Here is a 23,275-nt window from a genome sequence, read left to right on the forward strand (position 1 = left end):
GAGAGGTCCGGGTTCGATTCCCAGTCAGGGCACATGCCCGGGTTATGGGCTCGATCCCTGGTAGGGACATGTGGGAGGCAGCAAATCGATGTTTCTTACATCGATGTTTCTATCTCTCGCTCTAAAACAATCAATAAAAACATATTAAAAATAAATAAAACAATATATTGAATTTTTTTTTTTTGTATAAAAAGAGGATGTGGCTGAGAGCCAAGAGCCAGCACCAACTTTCTAGCTGTGGGAACGGACTCCCAGCCCCATTCAAGCCTTCAGATGACCGCAGCCCTGGCCGGCTGGCACCTGACAGCAGCCTCACTGGGCGTCCCACACAGTCATCGTCTAAGCCACTCCCAAATTCCTGACCCACAGAAACAATAAGAGATAATAAAGTATTGTTGTCATTTCAAACTACTGGATTTGGGGTTATTTGTTACGCAGTAATAGGTAGCTAATACAGGACCTCCCTCCCCAGTTCTCCCCTCCTCCCCAGCCCTTCTCCTGCTTGCTTTAATACTGGCCCCGCACCACGATGGCGCCATCAAAGACTCAAAGAAGTAGACTGAGGTCCAAAATGGCTTTGGGGAGATGCAACATTATTAATACACGAAAGGAAAGGTGCGCATCCTCAGAATACGCACATAAGTGGGGATTCAAATAAATAAGACATTTGAAAAGCTTTCAAAACAGAAGACATGTGCTCTAAATGCTTTCTAAACCAGTGCACCTACATTCGGTGGACATTTTAAATCAATATAAATGAGAGTATGTTAAGTTTTTCTTAATATCCAAAGAGGAGAATTACACCAATAAAAGGACTGGTATCTCTACACTTGAAAACACACTGAACACAGAAAACCGATAATCACTACGTTCAACTTTAGTCCATACTGGGGTTTGTCAGAATGGCACGAAGTCCTGGGGGCACAGCAGGACCAAGCTGGGAGGTCACCTGTGGTGACTGCTGACGTGGCCATGGCCGGGTCTCTGACCTTGGGGTCAGCCTGCTGCTTCTATAACATGTGGACACTGGGGGTCTTTGCTGCTGCCACTTGAAGCCTGGTGCCCAGTCCCGTTGTCACCGTGAGGCCCTCCCACTCCCACACCCATTTCAGGGGACTCTCCCTGCCACCAAGGTGTCTCCCCGAGAGCCATTCCCTCCAATCCTGATTTCTCTCACATCCTTTCATGACAAGGCCCCATTAAACCCAAAGCCTGAATTCTTAGCTGCCCAAAACACCCACTCCCCTTCAGTCGGGGACAGGGATGGCTTCATCGCCAAACTCTCCCAGGAGGCAAGGGCAAAATATCTGGTCTGTGTGCTCCCAGGACTGCAAAGAAGAGAGCAAGACCCGCTTCCATCTCCACGCCGCCCAAGGGCCCTGGGCTTGCTGCCCACTGACCCGTCAGTGGCCAACACGCCCCGTGGCTCGAAGTGAACGTGTTGAGTTCTCACCAGAGGCTGCCGAGGTACGTTCTGTGTTATGTTCCTTTTCCAGGTGGCACTCTAAGGCACAGAGAGGTGAAGTCACTTGTTCGAGGGCACCCAGCTGAGAAGCAGAGCAGCTTGGATTCAAACTTGGGGGTCAGATGCTGAATTGCCTGCCCCCCAAGGATGGGGGCGGGACACGTACAGGGCTAGGAGCCTTTTTTTTTTTTAAATATTTTTGTTGGCCCTGGCCAATTTTGATTAATTGTGATTAAGCATGGTGTGACCGCGAGGGGGTTAGGGGTGGGCTCACGCGGCGCCCCCCCCCCCCCGTGGTTAGAGCATCTGCCTGCGGACCAGAGTCCTGGGTTCGGTTTCCGCTAAGGGCACGTGGCTCGGTTGCAGTTTGTCCCTGGCCCTGGTTGGGGTTGTGTAGGTGGCAGCCACTCGATGTGTCTCTCTTGCATCGATGTTTCTCTCTGTCTCTTCCTCCCTCTCTCTCTCCAGCTCTATCTGAAGATAAATGCAAAAATGTCCTCGGGTGAAAATAAAAAATAAATCTTTTTGTTGTTAATCTTCACCCAAGGATATTTCCCATTGATTTTTAATTTTTAAAATTATTTATTTATTTATTTTTGGTACATGCCCCTAGCGGGAACCGAACCCAGGACTCTCTGGTCCACAGGCCAACACTCCAACCACTGAGCCAAACCAGCCAGGGCTCCCATTGATTTTTTAGAAAGAGTGGAAGGGAGGGAGGGACAGAGACACATAGACGATTGGCTGCCTCCCGCACTTTCCTGACTAATTCGGGATCAAACCTGCAACCTACATACATGCCCTTGACTGGAATTGAACCCCGTGGGCCAACGCTCTAACCACCAAGCCAAACCGGCCAGGGCTAGGGGCTGTTTTTAACGGCCTGTCCGAGGTCGGCCGCAATGCCCACCCACTCAGGCAGGAAGGCCGCCTGTGGCTTGAAGACCATGTGGAAGTGGGAACCGGGCAGGGTGAAGTTGGCCAGGTAGACAGTGTCCCCTCCTGCAAGGTAGGCAGCCCAGACCCCAAAGGTGCCCACGGTGATGACGGTGTGGTTACACTGTGTGAGCAGCGCGAAGTCCTTGGCAGGAGAGCCCTGTAGGCCATTGCCTGCGAACACCACATCCCCGAGGGAGCTGTTGATGTTCTGCCGGCACCACGACATGTCGTCACTGGTGACCACGAAGAGCGGGGTGTGGTAGCGGGACCGGAACCAGTCGAGGGCCTGTTGCAGGTAGGCCCGATCGGCTAGCACCCCCTTCCATACCTGCCGCATGACATGGACATAGTCCCCCCGGCGCACGTGGACCCCCACGAAGGTCACCTGCCGGGCTCGCCGGGCCTGCAGGGTCTGGAGGAACCTCTGGGCCTCCGCCCGCACGTGGTCGTGCAGGGTGAACTCGCGGAGGATCTCCGCGCGCAGGTGGTGGTAGAAGGTCCAGGAGCAGGGGTAGCCGGTGAGGCGCACATACTCCCCTGGGATGTGGCGGTACCGCTCCTCCATCCAGTCGTTCAGGTGGTAGCTCCACCACGGGATCCTGCTGGCCATGGTGCTGTGCAGGACCGGGAGGGTGATTCTGAAGATGGGGGCTAGCTTGCTGTGCATCTCGGCCGGGATGAAGGCCGGCCGCCCGTTCATCTTGGCCAGGGCGTACAGGGTGGCGTACTGACCCATCTGGTTCCCCAGGCGGCCTTTGGAGTTGATGGTAAACATGCCGCCCTGGGGGAGGTGCCTGGGCACTAGGACCACGTGGCCTGGGGAGGCCCAGGGGGTGGGCACCAGAGCCAGGCGCTGGTGGCAGTGGAAGATGGTGGACACCACAAAGATGACGACGAAGAAGAGGATGGTGGAGAAGGAAGGGCAAGTGGCCCAGAATCCCATAATGGCTGCAGGGAAGAGAGAGGACCTACGTTAGAAGGGATGGCTGGACATTCCCCCGTTGTCTCATTCCCTCTCCCCTCCCAAGTCATCCATTCGTTCACTCACTCAACCCATGCAACCATGTCCGGTGGCCTCCTCGGTGGAGCTCCAGGCCTGGGTCTGAATTCCAGCTCCTCCCCCACTAGTGCTGTGTGACTTTAGTCAAGTTACTCCACGTCTCTGAATCCCAGTTTCCTCGCCTGTTAAACAAGGATGATTAGGTCGAACCATTTGAAAGTGCCAATATTTGACCTTACGCCATTGCATATGGTCCAACCTAACAGACTTACTTAATAGGTTCGCATGAGGATTAAATAAAGTGGGTGGTACTTGTCATTTTTAGGAAAGTGTCTATCACATAGGAAGTGCTCTATAAGTGTCATAAAACGTACTTCCAGACTAGTTACTAGTGAATCTTCGTCCCCTGGGAGTCCACAGTTCAAGAAGGCAGTGCGACGTGGAGGTCAGGGACACAGATTCTCAGGCCTGGCAGCCCGGGTTCAGGTGTGGGCTCTGACTCCTGCTGGCTGGGCAACCCTAAGCATGTTGTTGAACTCCCTGGGCCTCAGTCTTCCCCTCAGTAAAACGGGGTTACCCACAGCACCTCCGCGAAGCACACTTCAAAGGGCCCCTGCCGTGGTCAGTGCTTCCTGTTACTGTCAGTGGGTGTGGTGGGTTCAAGCCCATCACAGATTCTTCACCCCTTCCCTTGAATCTGGGTGGGCCCGTGATGGCCTTGGCCAATCAAACGTGGCAGAAGGGACATTGTGCCGGTTCTGGACCACGACTTCAAGGTCCGGCAGTTCCCACTTCCTGCTTCTGTGACATTCGCTCTGAATTGGCATGTCAATCTGTATAGCTTTAGTTTTTATATTAAGGTCTGTGATGAACCTTTTTCAATTTTTTGGTAATCACTTTATTAAATATTCAAATACCATGCAATTCACTCATTAAAACTGTGCAATTTAATGGCTTTTCAGTATATTTACAGGGTCGTGCAACCATCACAATTTTTAGAAAATTTTTGTCACCCCAGAAAGAAACCCTGCACTTTATTTATTTATTTATTTTTTTATCCTCACCCGAGGATATTTTTCCATTTTTTGTACAGATAGAGTGGGAGGGAGAGAGAGGAAGGGAGACAGAGAGAGAAACATTGACGTGAAGGGACACATCGAGTGGCTGCCACCCGCACGACCAACCAGGGCTGGAGACAAACTGCAACCGAAGTACGTGCCCTTAGCGGGAACCGAACCCGGGTCTCTCTGGACCGCAGGCCGACGCTCTAACCGCTAAGCCAAACTGGCCAGGGCAGAAACCCTGCACTTTAGCCACCCCATCCTCCCATCCCCCGTCTCCTCTTCTGTCTCCATGGTGCACTGCTCTGGTATGCTTCATATAAATGGTTCATTCAATACGCGGTTCTTTGTGACTGGCTTCTTTCACTTAGTATCAGATTCTCATTTTTTTAATTTTTAAAAAAATTTATTTTAAGAATAGTGTATTGATTTCTAGAGAGAGGAGAAGGAAAAGGGAGAAAGAGAGAAATATCAATGTGAGTTTGAAACACTGATTGGCTGCCTCCTGCACGTCCCCTACCGGGGATCAAGCCTGAAACCTGGGTGTGTGCCCTGACCAGGAACTGAACCGGGACCTCTCAATCCATGGGGTGACACTCAATCCACTGAGCCACACTGGCCGGGCTCTAGGGCCCTCCTTGAATGAATCACATTTGAGGTGGATCCCCAGTGAGATCAGCTGGCTCTTACCACATGAGGACTAAGTATGATGTCACATTCCTTCCACTGAGGTGCACAGACGGTCCCCGAATTACAATTTTTTGGCTTTACAGTGGTGCGAAAGAAACACTCATCCGGTGGAAACCATACTTGCTGTTCTGAATTCTCATCTTTTCCCTGGCTAACAGGATGTGGTGGGATACCCTCTCCTGATGTTGTGCAGCAGCAGCAGCGAGGTGAGTTTGCCCAACTGTGGGCTGATGTAAGTGTTCTGAGAACATTTAAGACCAGCCAGGCTAAGCTGTGATGTGTGGTAGGTTAGGTGTACTAAATGCATTTTCAACTTGTGGTGTTTTGAACTTTATCGGACACAACCCCATCGTAAGTCAAGTAGCATCTGTACAAGAAATGTCTTGCTTGCTGCTTTAGTTTCCAACAAGTGGGTGAATTCTGCCCCAGAGCCCTTCTTCTCCCTGGGCTGGTGACAACTCTGTCTCAATCCTATCACACTGCCTGCCCACCTCTGCTCCTGCCTGAGGTCCTGCACGGAGAAGGCCTCAGCCTCTAGCCAGCTCCCTGGCCCAGCCAGAGCCCAGCGGGGACTGCAGCCTGGGCTGCTGAGGAGGAGGAACCAGCTCAGGACAAAGGTACTACCACCCAGCGCCACCTCCACAGTGCATGACCCGAGCCGTCACATGAGGCTCTGCACACAAAAGGGCCCAGTGTTTGGTTTAATGCTGTGCTTTCTGCGTCTAGAAAGTCTCAGTAAATCTGAACAAGATACCCTTCATTTTCATTTTGCACCGAGCTCTAAATACCAGGTGGCCAGATCTGGGGCCACAGGGTCCTGGGGTCTCGAGAGCTCCCTCTTCTGGCTGTTCATCAGCCCGAACAACAGAAAAGCTGCGGGAGTAAGAGACCAAGGCGGTGGCTCCTGTGGTTCCTGCCAGGCACTGGCCTCGGCGCTCACTGTCGTGGGCTCCTTATCGGCCCCTTTCCTAAGACGGGTGGCAAACCCCAACCCGAACGGAACTCGTTTGGGGACGAGATCTGCCCTGAACCAACGTGTGGCAATTTGTAGACTTAGTGTGAACGCCTGTGTGTTTTGCTGTTGAAACGTTTGATTGTGGGATACTGTCCAGGCCCCGCCCGTGGGGCTGAGGGACAAGCTGCCTATTCATCCCACGATGGCGGGAAAACACAGGTTCCAAAACGTCTGGTCTAAAGAGTTTCCGATACGAGACTGTAGGCCTGTCTTCGCTCATTTAGTCCTCATGCTCGCCCAGGAGGAAGGTACATTTTTATGCCCATTTAACAGGTGAGGACACTAAGGCACAGAGAGGTTAAGAAACTTGCTTTCGGTCACACAGCTAGGAAAAAGGTAGAGTCTGGATTTGAACCCAGGCCCTGTGCTTCAGGAATCTGCTGTCAATTGCTGTCCTGGATTTTTCAAGTATGTCCTGAGGGCAAACATACTCTCTCTTGGTTTATATGCAGGGTTTAACCTGCCCTGCCTCACGGGGACTCTGCTATTTCTGGGTTGGACCCTACCCTGCTGAGCCACCTCCGAGCTGTGCCCTGGGGGGTCCTCTCTCCATTCTGGGGTGCTATGAGGGTGAAGGTGCTCAATACTTTAGGAAAACCCCCCACCCAAAGTCCCCTTTCCAACTTGGGGGAAATGGTTTCCTCTCCCTCTGGCTGCTTCTGCCCCTTCCCCCCTCCCCCCCAAGCACCCCAGGGGTGCTAATCGCCTCAGGAGCTCAGGCCATTAAGAACAAAAGGGAGGAATGGCTCCCCTCCAGGCAACATTAGCTTAAGAAACTCTTGTCCCCGGTGGGGAGGAAAAGAAAGTGAGACCTACACCTTCTCCCCGAATGTCCTCTGGCAGCCAAACCAGCCCTTGCGCCTCGGCTCCCTCGGCCTGTGTCGGTCCTGCCCACGCTCTGCCCCGAGGCCTGCCCTCGCCTCCTTCGGTCACAGCACAGACGTCCCCTCTGGGCTCCCGCCCTCCCCATCCACTTCCCTTCTTGCTTCTGCTCCAAAGTACTTGTCACCTTCCACCGTGTTCTAGAACGCCATCGCTTATTACTTCTCTGATCTCGCCTGGCCCTGGACTGTGAGGCTGACAAGGGCGGTCTTTGTGTGCGCCCACGTGTGCTCAGCCGTGTGGGACCCACAGGGAGAACCCCTGAAAGGCCGAGTGGGTCAGTACCGCACCTCCTTACCCTGCCACTCACCCCGCCCGCCCTCAGGCCGATGTGCCCTCTGATTTGGGGGTGTCTCGGCCCCCAATCCCTCTCTTTTACAGCTCACTTTCAAAGCCGATGTCCCTGTCCTGGCTCCCGCCGGGCTGGCCCCTCCACCCGAACTGGACACACCGATGGCCTGGGCTGCGCCCTCCCGCCCCAGGGCCGGCTCTGCGCAGCGGGTCCCCGGGTCCCTGTCCGGGTCGGGCCCACACGGAGCCACAGTCAATGCCAGAGCAAGGCGGCGGCAGCAGATATCTGCGCCTCATCTTCCCGAGGCCCTCGCCTTGCTCAGCACGAAGTGATGGGAACATTATTTTTCTAGTTAAAACCATTAATGTGTCCTAGAGTCGGCAGCAACATTTGCATGAAAATGTCGCTGGAGTGGTGTGGCCTCGCAGGAAACTGGCCAGGGGGAAGGCTGGCTTTGAGCTCGGTCCCCCTCGGGGTCCCCCCTTTCGGCTGCGGGAACCACTGAGGCCCCAAGGGTCTCGTCTCACCTCCGTCCCCACCCTCTTAGCAAGCAGCTCGTCTTCGGGTTTCCCAGCAGCTGGCCTGACCCTTCCAAGAGCACCGATTCTCAGGGCTTGAAAATGACTGACCTTCGCACGTAGTTAACCCACAGCTGACAGAAGGTTCCAGAGGGGAGGAGGGGCTGGCTTGGGGTTATGCATCAGGAAGACAACATCCCACTCGGTGTGTGGCCCTGACCCTCAGCCACCACAGGTGTGGCTGAGCCGCGCCCTCGCTCCAGGGCGTGAGTGTGCGTGCAGCGGGAACCCCAGACCTGGGAAGTCCATCTGGCCCGTCCCATCCTGTCCTACCTGCTGTGAGCCTCCTCCTCGGCCAGCCTGCTGGGGGCTGTCCGGCCTCGGTCCCCCGGAGGGCAACAGCTCTCAGGTCCCACAAAGGCCCGGGTGGTGTGGCTGGCAGGGTCCCTGCGGGGAGAGCGTGGCTGCGGTTGGCGAGGGGGTGGGGTGGGGGGGCGGTGGTGGTGTTGGATTCTCCGGGCTCTGCTCTGAGCTCCCGCCCAGAACCCCCACTAGCCTGGGGCCTGAGAACAGCCACTCAGCACTCACTCCCGAGAGCCCGCCGGCCGGCGGACCGCTCCTGCAGAGGGAAGGCTCGGGAGGAACGAGCTGCAGAGGACACTCTCTTCGTGGGTGCAGGTTTGGCCAGCGTCAGGGGCGAAGGGCAGGCTGCTTGCAGGAAAGCCGGGGAAAGGGGCCCGGGGCCCAGACGGACCCCACACCTCCCAGGCACGGGGTCCCTGGCTATGGGTCTGGTGGGAGCACAGCTAGACTCTTCCCTAAAGGGGCTGGGGTGGGCTCCAGCTCCCAGATGGGGCAGGGGCCGGGCATCTGGATTCCCCTGTGGGCAGGGTGGCTTATGGGTCCTTCAGGAGCACTGGGGGACTCACGGTCTGGTTGCCCAAAGTGCTGAGGGCCAGAGAGTGGTCTGGCCTGAACCACCCAGGCCGAGGGGTGGGAGGGACATGGGGCCAGGTCCCTAAGGTCTGAACCACCCAGGCCGAGGGGTGGGAGGGACATGGGGCCAGGTCCCTAAGGTCTGAACCACCCAGGCCGAGGGGTGGGAGGGACATGGAGCCAGGTCCTTAACTTGCTGGTGCAGAGGGACTGGGGCATTTGCCCGCCGCCAGAACGCAAAATGGCGCCAGGCTCCTCTGAAGGGGCGGAGGGTGATGCCCGCCGTCAGGGGCAGGGGGAGGCAGTCTCTGCACATGGCAACGGCAGTGGGGACGCTGGAGGCTGTGAACTCAGGCTGAGGGAAGATGTAACCCCACCTGCACCCCCAGGTCCTCACAGACTCTCAGCCCGGGTCCAGGTTCTGAGCCAGGGCACTGGGCAGTGGGGCCCAACGAAACTCCGAGGTCCCCAGACCTGAGTGAGTTCCTTATTGGGGGCTGCGGGCCCTGGGAGGGGGGGGGGGCATGTCAGCACCGAGTCCTTCCTAGCTCAGCCATCCTGGACGTCTGGACTTCTGGCCACCTTGGGCCCTCTGGCCTCTGGCTCTGCCCTGTCCTGCCTCTCTCCCTCCTCCCTCAACACCCGCCACCCCCAACATCTGTTCCCCCATCTGCTCTGGGGACCTCAGGATCAGAGGAGAATGTGGAGGCCCAGGTCCCTGGACCCTGAGGCCTAGGGTGGCAGACTTGGGGCTGAGACCACAGAAAGTCCTCCGAAACCCCGGCACAGGTCCTCCCACCTGCAGCGCGAAGGGGAGCCTAGCACCCGCCTTCCCCAGCCCGCAGGCTTTCTGCACCCACTTCCCAGCCCCAGGGCGACCGGGCTTCCAGCCCCACCCGTCCCGGTCCTCTTCCTCAGCACGGTTCTGGGCTTTGCGCCTGGGGGGGAAAGAGTTAAGGGCAGCCGAGGCTGGGGGTGGGTGGCAGGGAGGCCCAGTGGTCTGGTGATAATCCCCTCCGTGCCCCGGGTGTGGAGAACAAGGTTAGGGCACCACGTGGGAAAGGGCCTCCGCTCTGCCACGCTGATCCCCGTGGGCCGGGGCCTGGCCTCCCGCTTCTGATCGCCCGCCCCAGCCCCGGCCCCTCCCCCCTCCCCTTTCCACAGGCCAGGCCCCGGCCTGCCGGGCTGTCTGTTCTCCTGATCCCAGATGCCTCCCAGCCCACCAGCCAGTCAGCCCGTCTGTCTGTCCTTAGGCTCCCTGGGCACCTGTCCCCCTACTCCTGTGGACTCGGGGTGCCCAGCCACTATCCGCCGGGCCTCCTGGCCTCCCCTGGTGTCTTCTCTCCTCGTGGCTTTCTCCGTGCCTGGCCCTCCCCTAGGCTTGCCTCTCCCCGTCTGTCTGCTGGCTGGGCCTGTCCCTTTCTCTATTCCTTTGTCTCAGAGCTTCACCCATTGCTCAATCCCCCTCCCCGGCCAGCTCTGACCCCACCCTTGGTGCCCTCCCTCAGGTTCGCCACCTGCCCCCTTGCCCTCTCCCCAGGGCCCCTGCCCCTCCGCACCGACAGATCGCTCTGGGGTGTTAAGCTACGGATTAGTTCAGGCAAAATTCTTGATTTTGCTTGCGTTCTTTCCCCTTTGGGTTGTGTAAACAGTAATTCTCCCCAGATGGAACTATTTTCCTCGCTTAGAAGCAGCCGGGAGGGGGCTTGGCAGGGCTGGGGGTGGAATGCTGGGGTCCTCAGGGGGCCTGGGGAGCCTGGCGGAGGCTGACACTGGGGGACAGCCCGAGGCCCTCAACCCTGCCACTCCTGTCCTCTGCAGGTATTTGCCCCTGCTGGGACCATGTCCGTGACCTTCGCCCTCTTGTTCCTCCTGAGCCAGGCCACCTCAGACCCATGCTACCATCCAGGGGGTCGCCCCCGCTTCTGCCTCCCACCAGTGACCCAGCTGGCCGGAATGGCGGCCTCCTGTCCCCAGGTCTGCACCTTCTCCACAGGGACCGAGGTCAGCCCCAGGGCCACCTGCAATGGCAGCCTGACCCTGGCCCTCGGTGGCTCCTTCCTCCTGACGTCTGTCAGCCTGCGCTTCTGCACCCCAGGACCCCCAGCTCTGGTCCTGTCGGCCGCCTGGGCCACAGGAGGTCCCTGGAGATCACTGTGGCGCAGACCCGCCTGGCCTGGGGCCTTAGGGGGCCCCGAAAAAGTGACCTTTCGTGCCCCACCGGGCTCTAAGGCCAGTGTGGTGGCCAGTCACCTCCGAATGGAGTTTGGGGGCCGGGCGGGGCTGGCAGCAGCTGGAGTGAGAGGACGTTGCCAGTGCCACGGCCATGCCGCCCGCTGCGCTGCCCGGGCCCGGCCCCCCCGCTGCCGCTGCCGCCATCACACCACTGGCCCGGGGTGCGAGAGCTGCCGCCCATCCCACCGAGACTGGCCCTGGCGGCCCGCCACACCCTGGCACCCCCACCCTTGCCTACGTGAGTCCTGGGTCCTGCTCTCCCCCCCACCCACCACCAGGCCCCATCACTCTGGTCCTTTGTCCCTAAGGGGCAAGACGTTCTCTCCCACCCCGAGGCTACCTGCTCCTTGCTTCTCCCCTCACTGTTCTCCAGCCGGGTCCCCTCTTCACCTGCCCCCGAAGCCCCTCGCCTCCTGCCCCACACCTCTGCTGCCCTACACTTCCAGCTGCTGACCTGCCCATTAGGGGCTCCTGTCTCTCCCTGACACGTGATCACTGTGACGGTGACATGAGTGGCATTTTCCGAGCGTCCAGCTCAGGGCCTGGCTCGGTGCCCTTGTGATACTTACTGAGTGGTTGTAGGGAACAGGGCAGCTGGACCACCTGATTCATCAGACTGACCTCACAGGGGGAAGGACTTATTCATTAAACCCATAGTGGCCATTGCCTGCCACGCGCCGGCAGGTGCTGTCATCAGGCCCATCTTACAGACGAGGAGACTGAGGCTGGAGCTGGGAGGTCTCTTGCACAAGGACACACAGCCAGTAAGTGGCAGGGCCGCATCTGAGCTCAGGGGTCCTGGTTTGTCCTTGCGGAGCTCCTGCCGGACGGTCTTACACTAGGTGTTCTCAGACTGCCGGGCTCGAGCAGCTCCTGTCCACGGGCTGTGTGATCCCAGCAAGCGACCTGCCCTCCCTCTGCCTCCATTTCCTCACCTGTGACGGGCGTGTGGGGGAGCACTTCCTTCACAGGTGGCAGTGCGCTGTCCTTAGAACAAAGCCTCGGGATCCCTGGCATAAAGGAGGAGCCTCCTGAGTCTCTGCAATGTCCCCATTCCCCGGATAAGGAAGGGAGGCCCACATCACTTGTGCTAAGGCTCACTGCCTGCAAGGGCCCTCCCCCAGGCCATCCGGTGCTCCCAGACTGCAGCTTCCAGAGTCTGGCCCTTCCCCGTCCCCCCAGAAGCCCCTCCTCACAGACATCCCTCCTCCTCCTCCCACCTCCAGCCTGCAGCCCTTGCTAGAGGGTCTGAGTGTGTTTGTTAGGCGCTGGGGGGTGACTCCACTCCATCGACAAATACACATAGACACAGACCAAGGCATCAAGACACACACACTCTTACTCCAATCCCCGGGACTTCCTTCCCTCTACCTCCCATGTTCTTTGCCCTTTTCCCCTCTATTTCTTCAACTAACTTACAGACGATCCCATTGTCCTTGGCTCCCCACTCTATCCTCATCCTGCCTGGGTCCTCCCTGACCCTCTGCCTGCACCACCTCCTACCAGCCAGATCTGACGACCCCTCAGGGGAGTGAGGGAGGGGAGACTAACATGGCTTGGGGGTGCAGCGGGCTCATCCTGGGCCTGGGAAGAACCTGGGAGCAGGGGAGACTGTCCCTCTGAGAATCCCCACCCCCGCCCCTGGACTGCTGGGCACTGCCCTCCGAACCTGAGTAGGCGACCAACAGTGTTGTGCCGGAGAAGGGTCCAGGCGGTCGGGGTGAGAATAACTCCTGTGGGGAAGCTTCAGGCTCTGCAGAAGTGGTGGCCTGAGCCCCTCTCCCATCTGAGTAGGCGGAGGGGAGTAGGTGACGTGATCGCCCTCAGGTCAGAAAGAATCCAAAGGCCACTACTCACCCAGGGACAATGTGAATAGCACTGCCGTCTCCAACTGAGATCCCCACTGAACAGGAAGGAAACCAAGGCTCAGAGGGGCAGGGTCACAGCTACTTCAGCTCCCTGATGACCTTCCCACTACTCCTCTGGGTCTTTAGGACCTGCCAGTCCAGGCCTCTCAAACCTCTTGGAGTCCTGGAGTCCAAAACTCCTTCCGTCTCTCCAAGGGGTGGTCCACGAACCCCCTGCATCAGCATCTCACTCTGGGATGCTTGCTAGAAATACAGGTCCCTGGACCCGGCACAAGCCCTCTGTGTTGTGCTCTTTCAACGTTTCCCTGGTGATGCTGATAAACAGTAAGATTCAAAAGCCACTGCCGCAGAAAACCTGATCAATGCTCCCAAGACAATGTACACAATCCTCACAGGATCCTGTGAGCTAGACGAGAAGCACTGAAGTGGGGTTGCTACGAGCAGACTCTGGAGCCAGAAGGCCTGGGTTCCAATTCCGCTTCTGGCCACCCCTTAGCTGAGCTACCTTGGGCAGGTGCCTTCACCTCTCTGTGCCTCAGTTTTCACATCTGTATAACGGGGATGATGACAGCACTAGCCTCACAGAGCTGCTGTGAGAATGCAGCACCCCAGGCACTCAGCACATGGTCCCTGGCACCTGGCATGTGGAGGCTCTCAACGTGCAGGTACATGCTCCGTGCCAGGCCCCGTGTCAAGCGCTTTATATCTACTGGGTTTCATTTAAGCCTCATAAAGCAGGTATTACAGATGCCATTTTACAGCAAAGAAAGCTGAGCTACAAAAAGGAGATGTCATATGCCCAAGGAACACAGTAGGACACGAACACGCAAGTTCTGACTCCGTAGCCCACGCCCAAAGCTGCCACTCTTCTCTAAGCCCCCTGGTTTCCCACGATCGGGGTTCACCAGTCCCCTTGGGCTTGGCCGGCTCTTGTCCAGTGCCCTCATTTTAAAGATGAGAATGAGGAGGTTCCGAGACCCAGGCTTAACTAGGTGCCCACAGTCTATTTCCTGAGGGCAGCAGAGGGAAAGCTGGACAGGAGACAGAAAGCCTGGGTCTGATGTGCTCCATCGTGCTCCTAGCCTGTTCCTGCAACCAGCACGCCCGACGCTGTCGGTTCAACTCCGAGTTGTTCCGGCTGTCGGGAGGCCGGAGTGGGGGTGTCTGCGAGCGATGCCGCCACCACACAGCTGGGCGGCACTGCCACTACTGCCAGCCAGGGTTCTGGAGGGACCCTAGCCAGCCTCTCACCAGTCGTAAGGCCTGCAGGGGTGAGTGCAGTCTGAAGTCCAGCCTAAGTGGAAAGGAGGAAGGACCAGACACCTGGGTCTGAGGGAGGAGGGGTTGGGGAATTGAGAAGGAGCATCTAGGGCCCAGACACCCCATATCCCAGACCCTCTCTTCATATAGCCTGCCAGTGCCACCCTATTGGGGCGACGGGTGGCACCTGCAACCAGACCAGCGGGCAATGCTCCTGCAAGTTAGGGGTCACCGGCCTGAGGTGCAACCGCTGTGGCCCTGGCTACCAGCAGAGCCGCTCCCCCAGGATGCCCTGCCAGCGTGAGTCCTGAAGGGCCACAGTCCCACGCGGGGTTGGAATGAGACATCACAGATCTCCAGTGGACAAGCGTGATGAGGGCTGGGTCTCTGGGGTGGGAGCTAGAGGCTGGAGGTTGGACTCTGGGTTCTTGGGGGAAGTGAGAACTGGAATTCCAATCTCCTTGGAAAAGGCTCCTCAATCTGAGGGAGGAGAGGGCTGGGGGTGCAGATCCCTGGAAAAGGCTAGGGATCAAGACTCAGATCCTGGGGAGAAGGGCAAAGGGTGCTTGCCCTCTTGTGCCTTAAGGGAACAGATGGATGTCTGGATTCCTGGGGGGTGGGGGGAGTGGCAGGAAGTAAGGTTAAAGTTCTCCTTTGGCCTCATAGGAATTCCGGAGGCAACAACCACCCTTGCTACGATCTCTAGTGCTTCCAGTTCAGGTAAGACAGGCTAAGGTGGAAATCCCTGCCAGCAAGAGGGATTGGGGATGAGCTGATCACCCCCTGCCCCCAGTGGGGATACAGGGGTGGCCCACTGAGCCCAGTTGTCCAGTACCCCAGCTGTCCATCAAGATGGAATCCGGGGATGGGCAGGGACAGAACGCTGTGGTCCAGGCTTCAGGAGCCCACTGCAGACAGCCTGACCCTCCCCAGACCCTCAGTGTCACAACTACTGCAATATCTCGGACACCAGGGTACACATGAGCCTTCGGAGGTACTGCCAACAGGACTATGGTGAGTGGTGGGGAGAAAAAGGGCTGGCGGCTGCACAGGTACCCAGATAACTGCCTCCATGCCACCCCCTTCTCTGGCCTTCATTTTCTCATCTTACACGGGAAGGGGTGTTAAGACTCCAAAGGTCCCTTCCTGATACAGGACCTAATGCAACAGAAGACAATTAGGGGGTAGGGGTAGTGGAAAGGGGGTGTTCCCTCCCCTCCTACGTCTCCTCTTTCCCTATGTTCCTGGCCTTGACACATCTAAGAGAGGGAGGTGGCCTCCTGGGGATGGAAGGAGAAAGAACTGGTTGAATGGAACAGGCCCTTGCCTTGTCTTGCCTACCTAAACCCCTCTCTGCCTCCCTTCAAGAACCCATGTCTGAGCCTCAGCCCGATTCCCACAGAGTCCCGGGCCCTTCCCCGTCAGGCCTGACCCACGGAACCCTGGAGGCTCCCCGCCACCAGGCCTGACATCTTTCCTCCCCTCAGTTCTCCACGCGCAGGTGCTGGTGTCTGAGGTGGTAGGCCCGGCTTGGCGGCGGCTGGCCTTGCATGTGCTGGCCGTGTACAAGCAGCGAGCATGGCCCGTGCGCCGCGGTGGCCAGGAGGCCTGGGTGCCCGGCGCAGACCTAGCCTGTGGCTGCCTACGCCTGCAGCCCGGCACCGACTACCTGTTGCTGGGCAGCGCGGCGGGCGGCCCCGACCCCGCGCGCCTGGTCCTCGACCGCCACGGCCTCGCACTTCCCTGGAGGCCTCGCTGGGCCAGGCCTCTGCGGCGGCTGCAGCAGGAGGAGCGAGCTGGGGGCTGCCGGGGCCTGCAGCCTCCAACCCCGAGCCCCGGGCCGAGCACCAGAGCCGGAGCTGGGCGGCCTCAAAAGCCAACCAGTGCACTTGGAAGTGAGCGTGAGCAGAGTCTTTTACCTTGACCGCGCGTCCCTTAGCGAGCCAATCGGACGCCGCGGAGCCCCTGACGTCACTAGCCTGCGCCAGCACCACGCAGGCGGATGGCCTGTTAACTACAGGCGGCAAACTGCAAGCAGGGCCTTCGGTCTCTGGCTAGGACATTTGGCCCGAGTCCTGGTTAGCTAGTCCCCTCAATAAAGTTTTAAACCTTGAGGAATTTTGGCTACAGACCTCTGAACTGTGCTGGTAGGGTTTCTGACGGGCAAATGAAGAAGGCCTCGAGTAAATCTGCAGAGCCCAAGTATGGCGACCGCTCCTTGACAAAATGGCCAATCCGAAGAAAGAGCTGATATGACGTCACGAAGGGCCGGTCTAATGATTGGGTTGCCTAATGGTTGGGCAAAAGCCAGTGGGTAAGGGACAGCGGCTGGAAAGGGCGGGAATATGCCTTTTCAGGATAGCAGTGCCAGATTTCCAGAAAGTTCCAGCTTTAGGAACTTTCAGTTCCAGAGGGGCCCCAGGATGGTTGGTCTCCGAGAAGGGATAAAGGGAATTTGAAAAAATACCTGACAAAGGTTTGGAGTAGGATACACCGAGTCTTGAAGCACAGCCTCAGCCCTTTCCTGAGAGAAGAGCCAATCGCAAGCCACAGAGTCGTATGACATCACTTGGTGCTAAGCAGAATTCTGTCCTACCCAACAGCTGGGTACCTATAGGCCAGAGGGATGGGGCTGAAAAGTCTGGAAGCAGTGAGTACTATGGAATGGGAAGCTGTCATGGCCTAGGACCTTCTTTGCCACCCTGACCTCTGCCCCCTGCACTTACAATCAATAACACAATTTCAATCTGGGTGACCTTTGCCGGAGAGTCACTAAGAGAATCCTTTGAGAAAGTCTCAGAAGAAGAGACACGACTTGAGGTCCATTTGGGCTTAAGGAACAACCTTGTTCTTTCCTTGAGAGAAAAGTGGCCTCTCAACCAATGGGGAGTCAAGGTGGGCCATGATGTTATAAAAACAGGGGGCCCTCCAGCTAACAAGTGTTCTGGGTATGCTCCTGACAAGACTAAAAAGGGTATGAAATAGACTCCAGGAGGTGACTGTTTGACCCCCAAGCTACCAACAATATCCTATATCTGAGGAAGCTTGCCTCTGGCCTCCAGTGGGATCGGGGTGGGGGCATCTCTGAAGCAGGACTTAGGAGTCTTGGGCAGTTTCTAAGAACAGTTCTCTGTTCCAGAAAAAAAACTCTATATTCCTTATCTTGGTCCTTTTCATCCTCTATCAAAGCCAGTTCAATTGGGCATTCACCCCACAATCCACACTCATGTCCAGTTCATCAGCAAATCCTGTAATACTATCTACTAAGTATGTTCATGATTCACCCATTTTTACCACTTCCACTGCTACCACCTTGGTCTAAGCCACCACCACTGTTCGCCTGGATTATTACAGCGGTTTCCACACTGGTCTCCCCTCTACCCACTTAGTGTCTTCTTCACATAGAAGCCAGGATAATGCCTTTAAAAACCCAAGTCACATCATGCCAGTGTTATGCTCAAAACTCTTGAATGGCTTCCCATCTCTTTCAGAATAGAATCCAAAATCCTTGCCCTGCCCTACAAGGCCCTACATGGTCTATTCCCACCACATAACTGACCTCATCTCCTACACTCCCCCTCATTTACACCTCAGTAGCCACACTGGCCGCCTTCCTGTTCCTTTAAAAAACCAAGCACACTCTATACCAAACCCTTTGCACTTGCTGCTCTCTCTTCCTGAGATACATTTCCTCATATAACAGTAAGTTAGTTCTCATACTTCACATTAGTCAGGTTAGGCTAGCTCTGTTGGCATGACACAATAAATATTGATTTATTACTCATGTCCATGTCTCATGCAAGTCAGCAAGGAGCAATTTTCCAGTCATTCAAGGACCCAGGCTGAGAGGCATCTACTCTTGTCACTGTAACCCATGACATCATTGATTACTGTGAAAGGTCCCGCACAAGAAATCAGTACTTTGGCCTAGGAATGACTCAGGACCGTTCACTCACAACTCATTGGTCATAATTGTTCACATGGTTCCATCCATTTGCATGAGTGTGAGGAAGTAGAATTGTCTCATGTGCACTGAAAGAGTGTATGTTTTCATTGCTGCCATAACAAATTACCACAAACTCAGCAGCTGAAATGCAAATGTATTATCTTGCTTTTCTAAGGTCAGAAGGGACAATGTTTCTTTTTCATTTCCAGCTTATAGAGGCCACCTGCATTCCTTGGTTCATGCCCCATCTTCCATCTTCAAAGCCATCAATGGTACATCAAGTTCCTTTCACACTTCAAATTTCTCCTTACTCTTCTTTGTCCTCACATCTTTTTTTGACCACACCTGGGAAAAGGTCATTGCTTTTAAAGACCAATGTCATTTGCCTGGTCAGTGTGGCTCAGTGGTTGAGCGTCGACCCATGCACCAAGAGATCACTGGTTCAATTCCTGGTTAGGGCACATGCCCAGGTTGTGGGCCTGATCCCCAGTGAGGGGCATGCAGGAGGCGGCACACTGATGCTCTCTCATCGATGTTTCTATCTCTCTCTCCCTCTCCCTTCCTCTCTCTCTATAATCAATTAAAAATAATAATAATAATTTAAAAAGACCAATGTGATTTGATGAGACCCACCCAGATCATCCAGAATAATCTTCCCATCTCAAGATCCTTAATCTTCATCACTTCTGCAAAGTCCCTTTTACTATGTAAGGTCACATATTCACCAGTTCCAAAAATTCAAGTGTAGATATCTTGGGGGGCCATATTCTGCCTACCACAACAGGATATGGATGAGCACTAGAATTTTCTACCACATGGCTTTGTTCAAATTTTACAGCATCAGAGAGACTGACCCTGACCCCCTTAACTAAATAGAAGTTCCTTCCAATCATTCTTATTCTTTCATCCTGCTTTATTTATTTTAGCACTTATCACCAGCTGATATATTAAATATTCATCTTTTTGTTTAGCATTTTTCTATTTCTTCCACTAGAATGTGAGCTCCAAGGGAGCAGGGGTTTTGTTTTGTTCATGGTTGTATCCCTGGTATCTAGAAAGGTGTATGACACACAGTATATGCTCAATAAATATGTGTTGAAAAACTGATCAATGAATGGCCTAACTTGCAACCTTACTGAACCTGAAATGATGTCTCAAACATCCATATTATTAGGAATCATGGTAAACCCCAAGTAACTGTGGTTTAAACAAGACAAATTAATTTCTCTCTTGCACAGAAGAGGTCTGGAGGTAGTCAAGCTACTAAGAGCCTTCTAGTTTTCCTCTCCACTCCATCTTTAGGATGGTCCTTGTCATCATGCTCCAAGATGGCAGATAGTGCTCCAGCCATCACGTCTGTATCCATGCAGCAGAAGGAAGAAAGGCAAAGAAAAAAGACTAAAAGGCCCACACAACTGACTTATAAGGCTGTTTTCCAAAAGTGGCTGTACAGTCCTGTTCTCACTGTCCAGAAGTTAGTCACATGACCACACCTAGCTGCAAGAGAGGACTGGAACATAGTCTTTAATGTGGGGCTATCTTGGACCCAATTAAATAGGTTTTTTTTTATCCTCACCTGAGGACTTTTTTTTTTGCATTTATTTTCAGATAGCGTGGGAGGGAGAGAGGGAGGAAGAGACAGAGAAACATCGATGTGAGAAAGACACATTGACTGGTTGCCACCCACACGACCCTAACCGGGGCCGGGGACAAACTGCAACCGAGGTATGTGCCCTTAGCAGGAACCGAACCCGGAACCCTCTGGTCTGCGGGCCGACACTCTAACCGCTGAGCCAAAGTGGCCAGGGTGGTTTTTTTTTTTAATGTTAGTTTTTAAAATTGATTTTAGAGAGGGAGGGAGAGAGACAGAGAGAAACATTGATGTGAGTGAGGTACACTGATTGGTTGCCTCTTGTATGTGCCCCGACTGGGAATCAAACCCATAGTCTAGATACATGCCCTGACTGGGAATCAAACCCGTGACCTACTGGTGCACGGGATGACACTCCAACCATCTGAGCCACACCGGCCAGGGAAAATAGGGTGTTTTGATAACAAAAAGAGAAGAAAAAAGATATTTAGGAAAATTAGTTTACAGGGTTTATGTCAGACTCTCAGCCAATCAGAATCCAGATTATACTATGACATCATGAGGTGCTCAGCCAAGCAGCTTTTTGGCATTTCCAGGGGAAAAAACGGCTAAGATTTTAAGTAGTTCATGGCTGGCTATGACATTCCATCCCACCTTCGGCTTCCCTGACCGTGGATTTGGGTCTGCTTGGTTCCATACTGTTATCACAGCCTCTAGAACAGAATAGGTACTCAATAAATTTTTTTTTTTTTTTAATCCTCACCCGAGGACATTTTTCCATCTTTTGTACAGATAGAGTGGGAGGGAGAGAGAGGAAGAGAGAGAGAGAGAAACATCGACGTGAAAGGGACACATCGAGTGGCTGCCACCCGCACGACCAACCAGAGCCGGGGACAAACTGCAATCGAAGTACGTGCCCTTAGCGGGAACCGAACCCGGGTCTCTCCGGACCACAGGCCGACACTCTAACCCCTGAGCCAAACTGGCCAGGGCAATAAATATTTGTTGAATAAATAGGCTGGTCCTATGATTATTCCCATTATACAGATAAAGGAATTGAGGCTCCCAGGGGGACTTCACCTTGAGATGAGGGCAGGGATTTAAACCCAGATGTGTTTGGGTTTGGTCAGAATTTTTTTTTTAAATATTTTTTTATTGATTTTAGAGAGAAAGAAAGGGAGAGGGAGAGATGGGAACATTAGTGAAAGAGAAACATTCATCAGCCGCCTCCTGCACACCCCCTACTGGGGATCGAGCCCACAACCTGGGCACGCGCCCTGATCGGGAATCGAACCTGTGATCTCTTCGTGCAATAGACTATACTCAACCAACTGAGCAACATCAGCTGGGCTTGGCCAGAATTCTTCTTTTTTTTTTAAATCCTCACCCGAGGATATTTTTCCATTTATTTTCAGACAGAGTGGGAGGGAGAGAGAGGGCGGAGAGAGAGAGAAACATCGATGTGAGAGAGACACATCGACTGGTTGCCTCCCGCATAACTCTGACCAGGGCTGGGGACTGAACTGCAACTGAGGTACATGCTCTTGATTGGAATCAAACCCGCCACTCATTGGTCCGCAGGCCGATGCTCCAACCTCTGAGCCAAACTGGCCAGGGAATTGGCCAGAATTTTTAACCACCTCTTCAATGAAGAAAGTAGCTCAGGGAGGTGAGGAGTCAGCAACCATCACGCAGCAAGTAGCTGGCACTCAAACTTAGGTCTCTAGAGCTGAGCTGTCCAATACAGTAGCCACACTTCCGTTTAAATGAATTAGAATGAAATAAAATGTAAAATTTAGTTCCTTGGTCACTTTAGCCACATTCCAAGCCACTGGTGATTAGCATACTGGACAGAGTAGATACAGAACATTTCCACCATCGCAGAAAGTTCTACTGATGGTACTGCCCTAGAGACCATTTTCATGAAGATCATACACTCTGGAGCCCGACTGCCTGGGCTCAAATCCCTCCCTGTCCCTCCGTTTTCTCCTCTATAAAATGGGGATGATGGTGATGATAATAGGAATTAACTCATAGGGCATATTGTGAAGATTAATTGAGTTAATATATGCATGTGATGGGCTTAGCACAGTGCCTGGCACAGAGTAAAACCCATTTGAGTTTGTTGTTATTATTTAAACACGCAGGGGCCATGTCTCCCGCAGAAAAGGAGAGCCCAGAATGCTAGAACATAGATCAAAAGGATTTTGCTGGACTCCCCACGGAAGTAGGAGTTGAGAGCACGGAAAGAGGGGTGAAGAGGCCAAGCGGGGCTGTGGGAACCACCCAGGCCTGGACAGTCCTGGCCCTACCGCCTGCCACCCAGGGGCTGGGAAGGTAGGAGATGAAAGCGAGGAGCGGGCAAGCCCCATATGTTCCTTATGACCCAACCTTTGTTCCCAGCGCCCGAGACGAATAGGCGTGAAATCCACATCTGGGACCCACTTCCGGCCTGGCGGTTCCCTGTCCCGGGCATTGAGCCCAGGCTGTCTGTGCACCATAATGGAGGCGGCGCAGGTGGCTTCCTGCGCTCGGAGGAGGCCCTGCCCACCTCAGCTTGGCGGATGGCTCCCTGCAAGAGTAGACTCCCAAAGTGCAGAAGAGTCTGAGTAGCAATTTGCCCAGCAGAGAACTGGAAAAGAGCCCCAGTTAAAGGCAACCAACTGTCTTTACAAAGGTTTTGAGGCCAAGGAGCCTGGTGTGGTCCAAGAAGAGAGATGAGGCTGGGGACTGGTGGTGTCCAGATCATGGGGGTCCTCTAGGGCCAGGCTGAGGGCCTGTGATTTTTCTCAGGGGCACTGAGGAGCCATGGGAGGTCTATGAGCAGGGGAGGGAAAGTCAGCCCTGTGTGAGAAACAGCGATGTGGACAGTCATTGAGGTGGATCAGCTCACTGGAAGAGTCCAGAGAAGGCCTTGAACCCAGCCCAGAGGCCAGGTAACTTCCTTCAGAGCAATTGACATCTGAGGTAGGTCTTGAAGGACGGAAGAAAGATTTGATCATGACAAGAAAGGCTTAGGGGTGGAAACTTTGTCCAAGGTTGCTGGGAGCTATCGGGTAGCTATGACTAGGGAGAGGCAGGCTCAACTCTAGATGTGTAAAGACTACTCTGTGGTCTGTGGAGGGTAGACTGGAGGGGCAGGGAGACTGAAGGGGGAATGAGGGCCTCACCTCCTCCAGGAAGTCTTCCCTGATCTCCCAGGCTGGGCCCTGTGCCACTTCCCTGCTCTGCTACTTCTTTTTTTTTTTTTTTTCGCATTTATCTTCAGATAGAGTGGGAGGGAGAGAGGGAGGAAGAGAGAGAGAAAGACAAACATCTATGTGAGAGAGACTCATCAACTGGTCACAACACACATGACCCCAACCAGGGCCGGGGACAAACTGCAACCGAAGTACGTGCCCTTAGCGGGAAATGAACCTGGGACTCTGGTCCGCGGGTCAACGCTCTAACCGCTGAGCCAAACTGGCCAGGGCGCTACTTCTTAACTATAACTCTGTGGGGAGGACACTGGTGGGAGAAGTAAGTCTGAGCCTGGGCCAGGTGGATGGGAACAGAAAGAGAGGAAAATACGCCTACA

At 54.8% G+C, this 23,275-nt stretch overlaps 2 protein-coding genes across 2 annotated transcripts; one reads left to right on the forward strand and one right to left on the reverse strand.

Moving 5' to 3' along the window:
* Window positions 1-2,327: 2,327 nt before the first annotated feature.
* LOC118639300 (galactoside alpha-(1,2)-fucosyltransferase 2-like) lies at window positions 2,328-8,274 on the reverse strand. Its single transcript, XM_036275632.1, has 2 exons — window positions 8,196-8,274; window positions 2,328-3,352 (listed from the first exon to the last, which is right to left on the reverse strand). The coding sequence occupies exon 2, from the start codon at window positions 3,345-3,347 to the stop codon at window positions 2,328-2,330; it is 1,020 nt and encodes a 339-aa protein (XP_036131525.1). The 5' UTR covers window positions 3,348-3,352; window positions 8,196-8,274.
* A 2,361-nt stretch (window positions 8,275-10,635) lies between these two features.
* On the forward strand, window positions 10,636-16,085 carry NTN5 (netrin 5). The gene is made up of 6 exons (XM_036275007.1): window positions 10,636-11,271; window positions 13,984-14,172; window positions 14,312-14,461; window positions 14,828-14,881; window positions 15,095-15,175; window positions 15,649-16,085. Exons 1-6 carry the CDS (start codon window positions 10,641-10,643, stop codon window positions 16,083-16,085), a joined length of 1,542 nt encoding a protein of 513 aa, XP_036130900.1. The 5' UTR covers window positions 10,636-10,640.
* The last annotated feature ends 7,190 nt before the right edge of the window (window positions 16,086-23,275 follow it).

This window comes from Molossus molossus, unplaced genomic scaffold (genome assembly GCF_014108415.1).
Source record: "Molossus molossus isolate mMolMol1 unplaced genomic scaffold, mMolMol1.p scaffold_m16_p_21, whole genome shotgun sequence".
Lineage (NCBI taxonomy): Eukaryota > Metazoa > Chordata > Mammalia > Chiroptera > Molossidae > Molossus > Molossus molossus.

What these genes read in the sequence shown, in the direction of transcription:
- NTN5 (XM_036275007.1), top strand. Translation starts at nt 10,641, where the DNA reads ATGTCCGTGACCTTCGCCCTCTTGTTCCTCCTGAGCCAGGCCACCTCA. An exon ending in CAGTCGTAAGGCCTGCAGGG is followed by an intron (nt 14,173 to 14,311) that starts GTGAGTGCAGTC and finishes CTCTTCATATAG; the next exon opens with CCTGCCAGTGCCACCCTATT. An exon ending in GTACTGCCAACAGGACTATG is followed by an intron (nt 15,176 to 15,648) that starts GTGAGTGGTGGG and finishes TCCTCCCCTCAG; the next exon opens with TTCTCCACGCGCAGGTGCTG.
- LOC118639300 (XM_036275632.1), bottom strand. Translation starts at nt 3,347, where the DNA reads ATGGGATTCTGGGCCACTTGCCCTTCCTTCTCCACCATCCTCTTCTTC.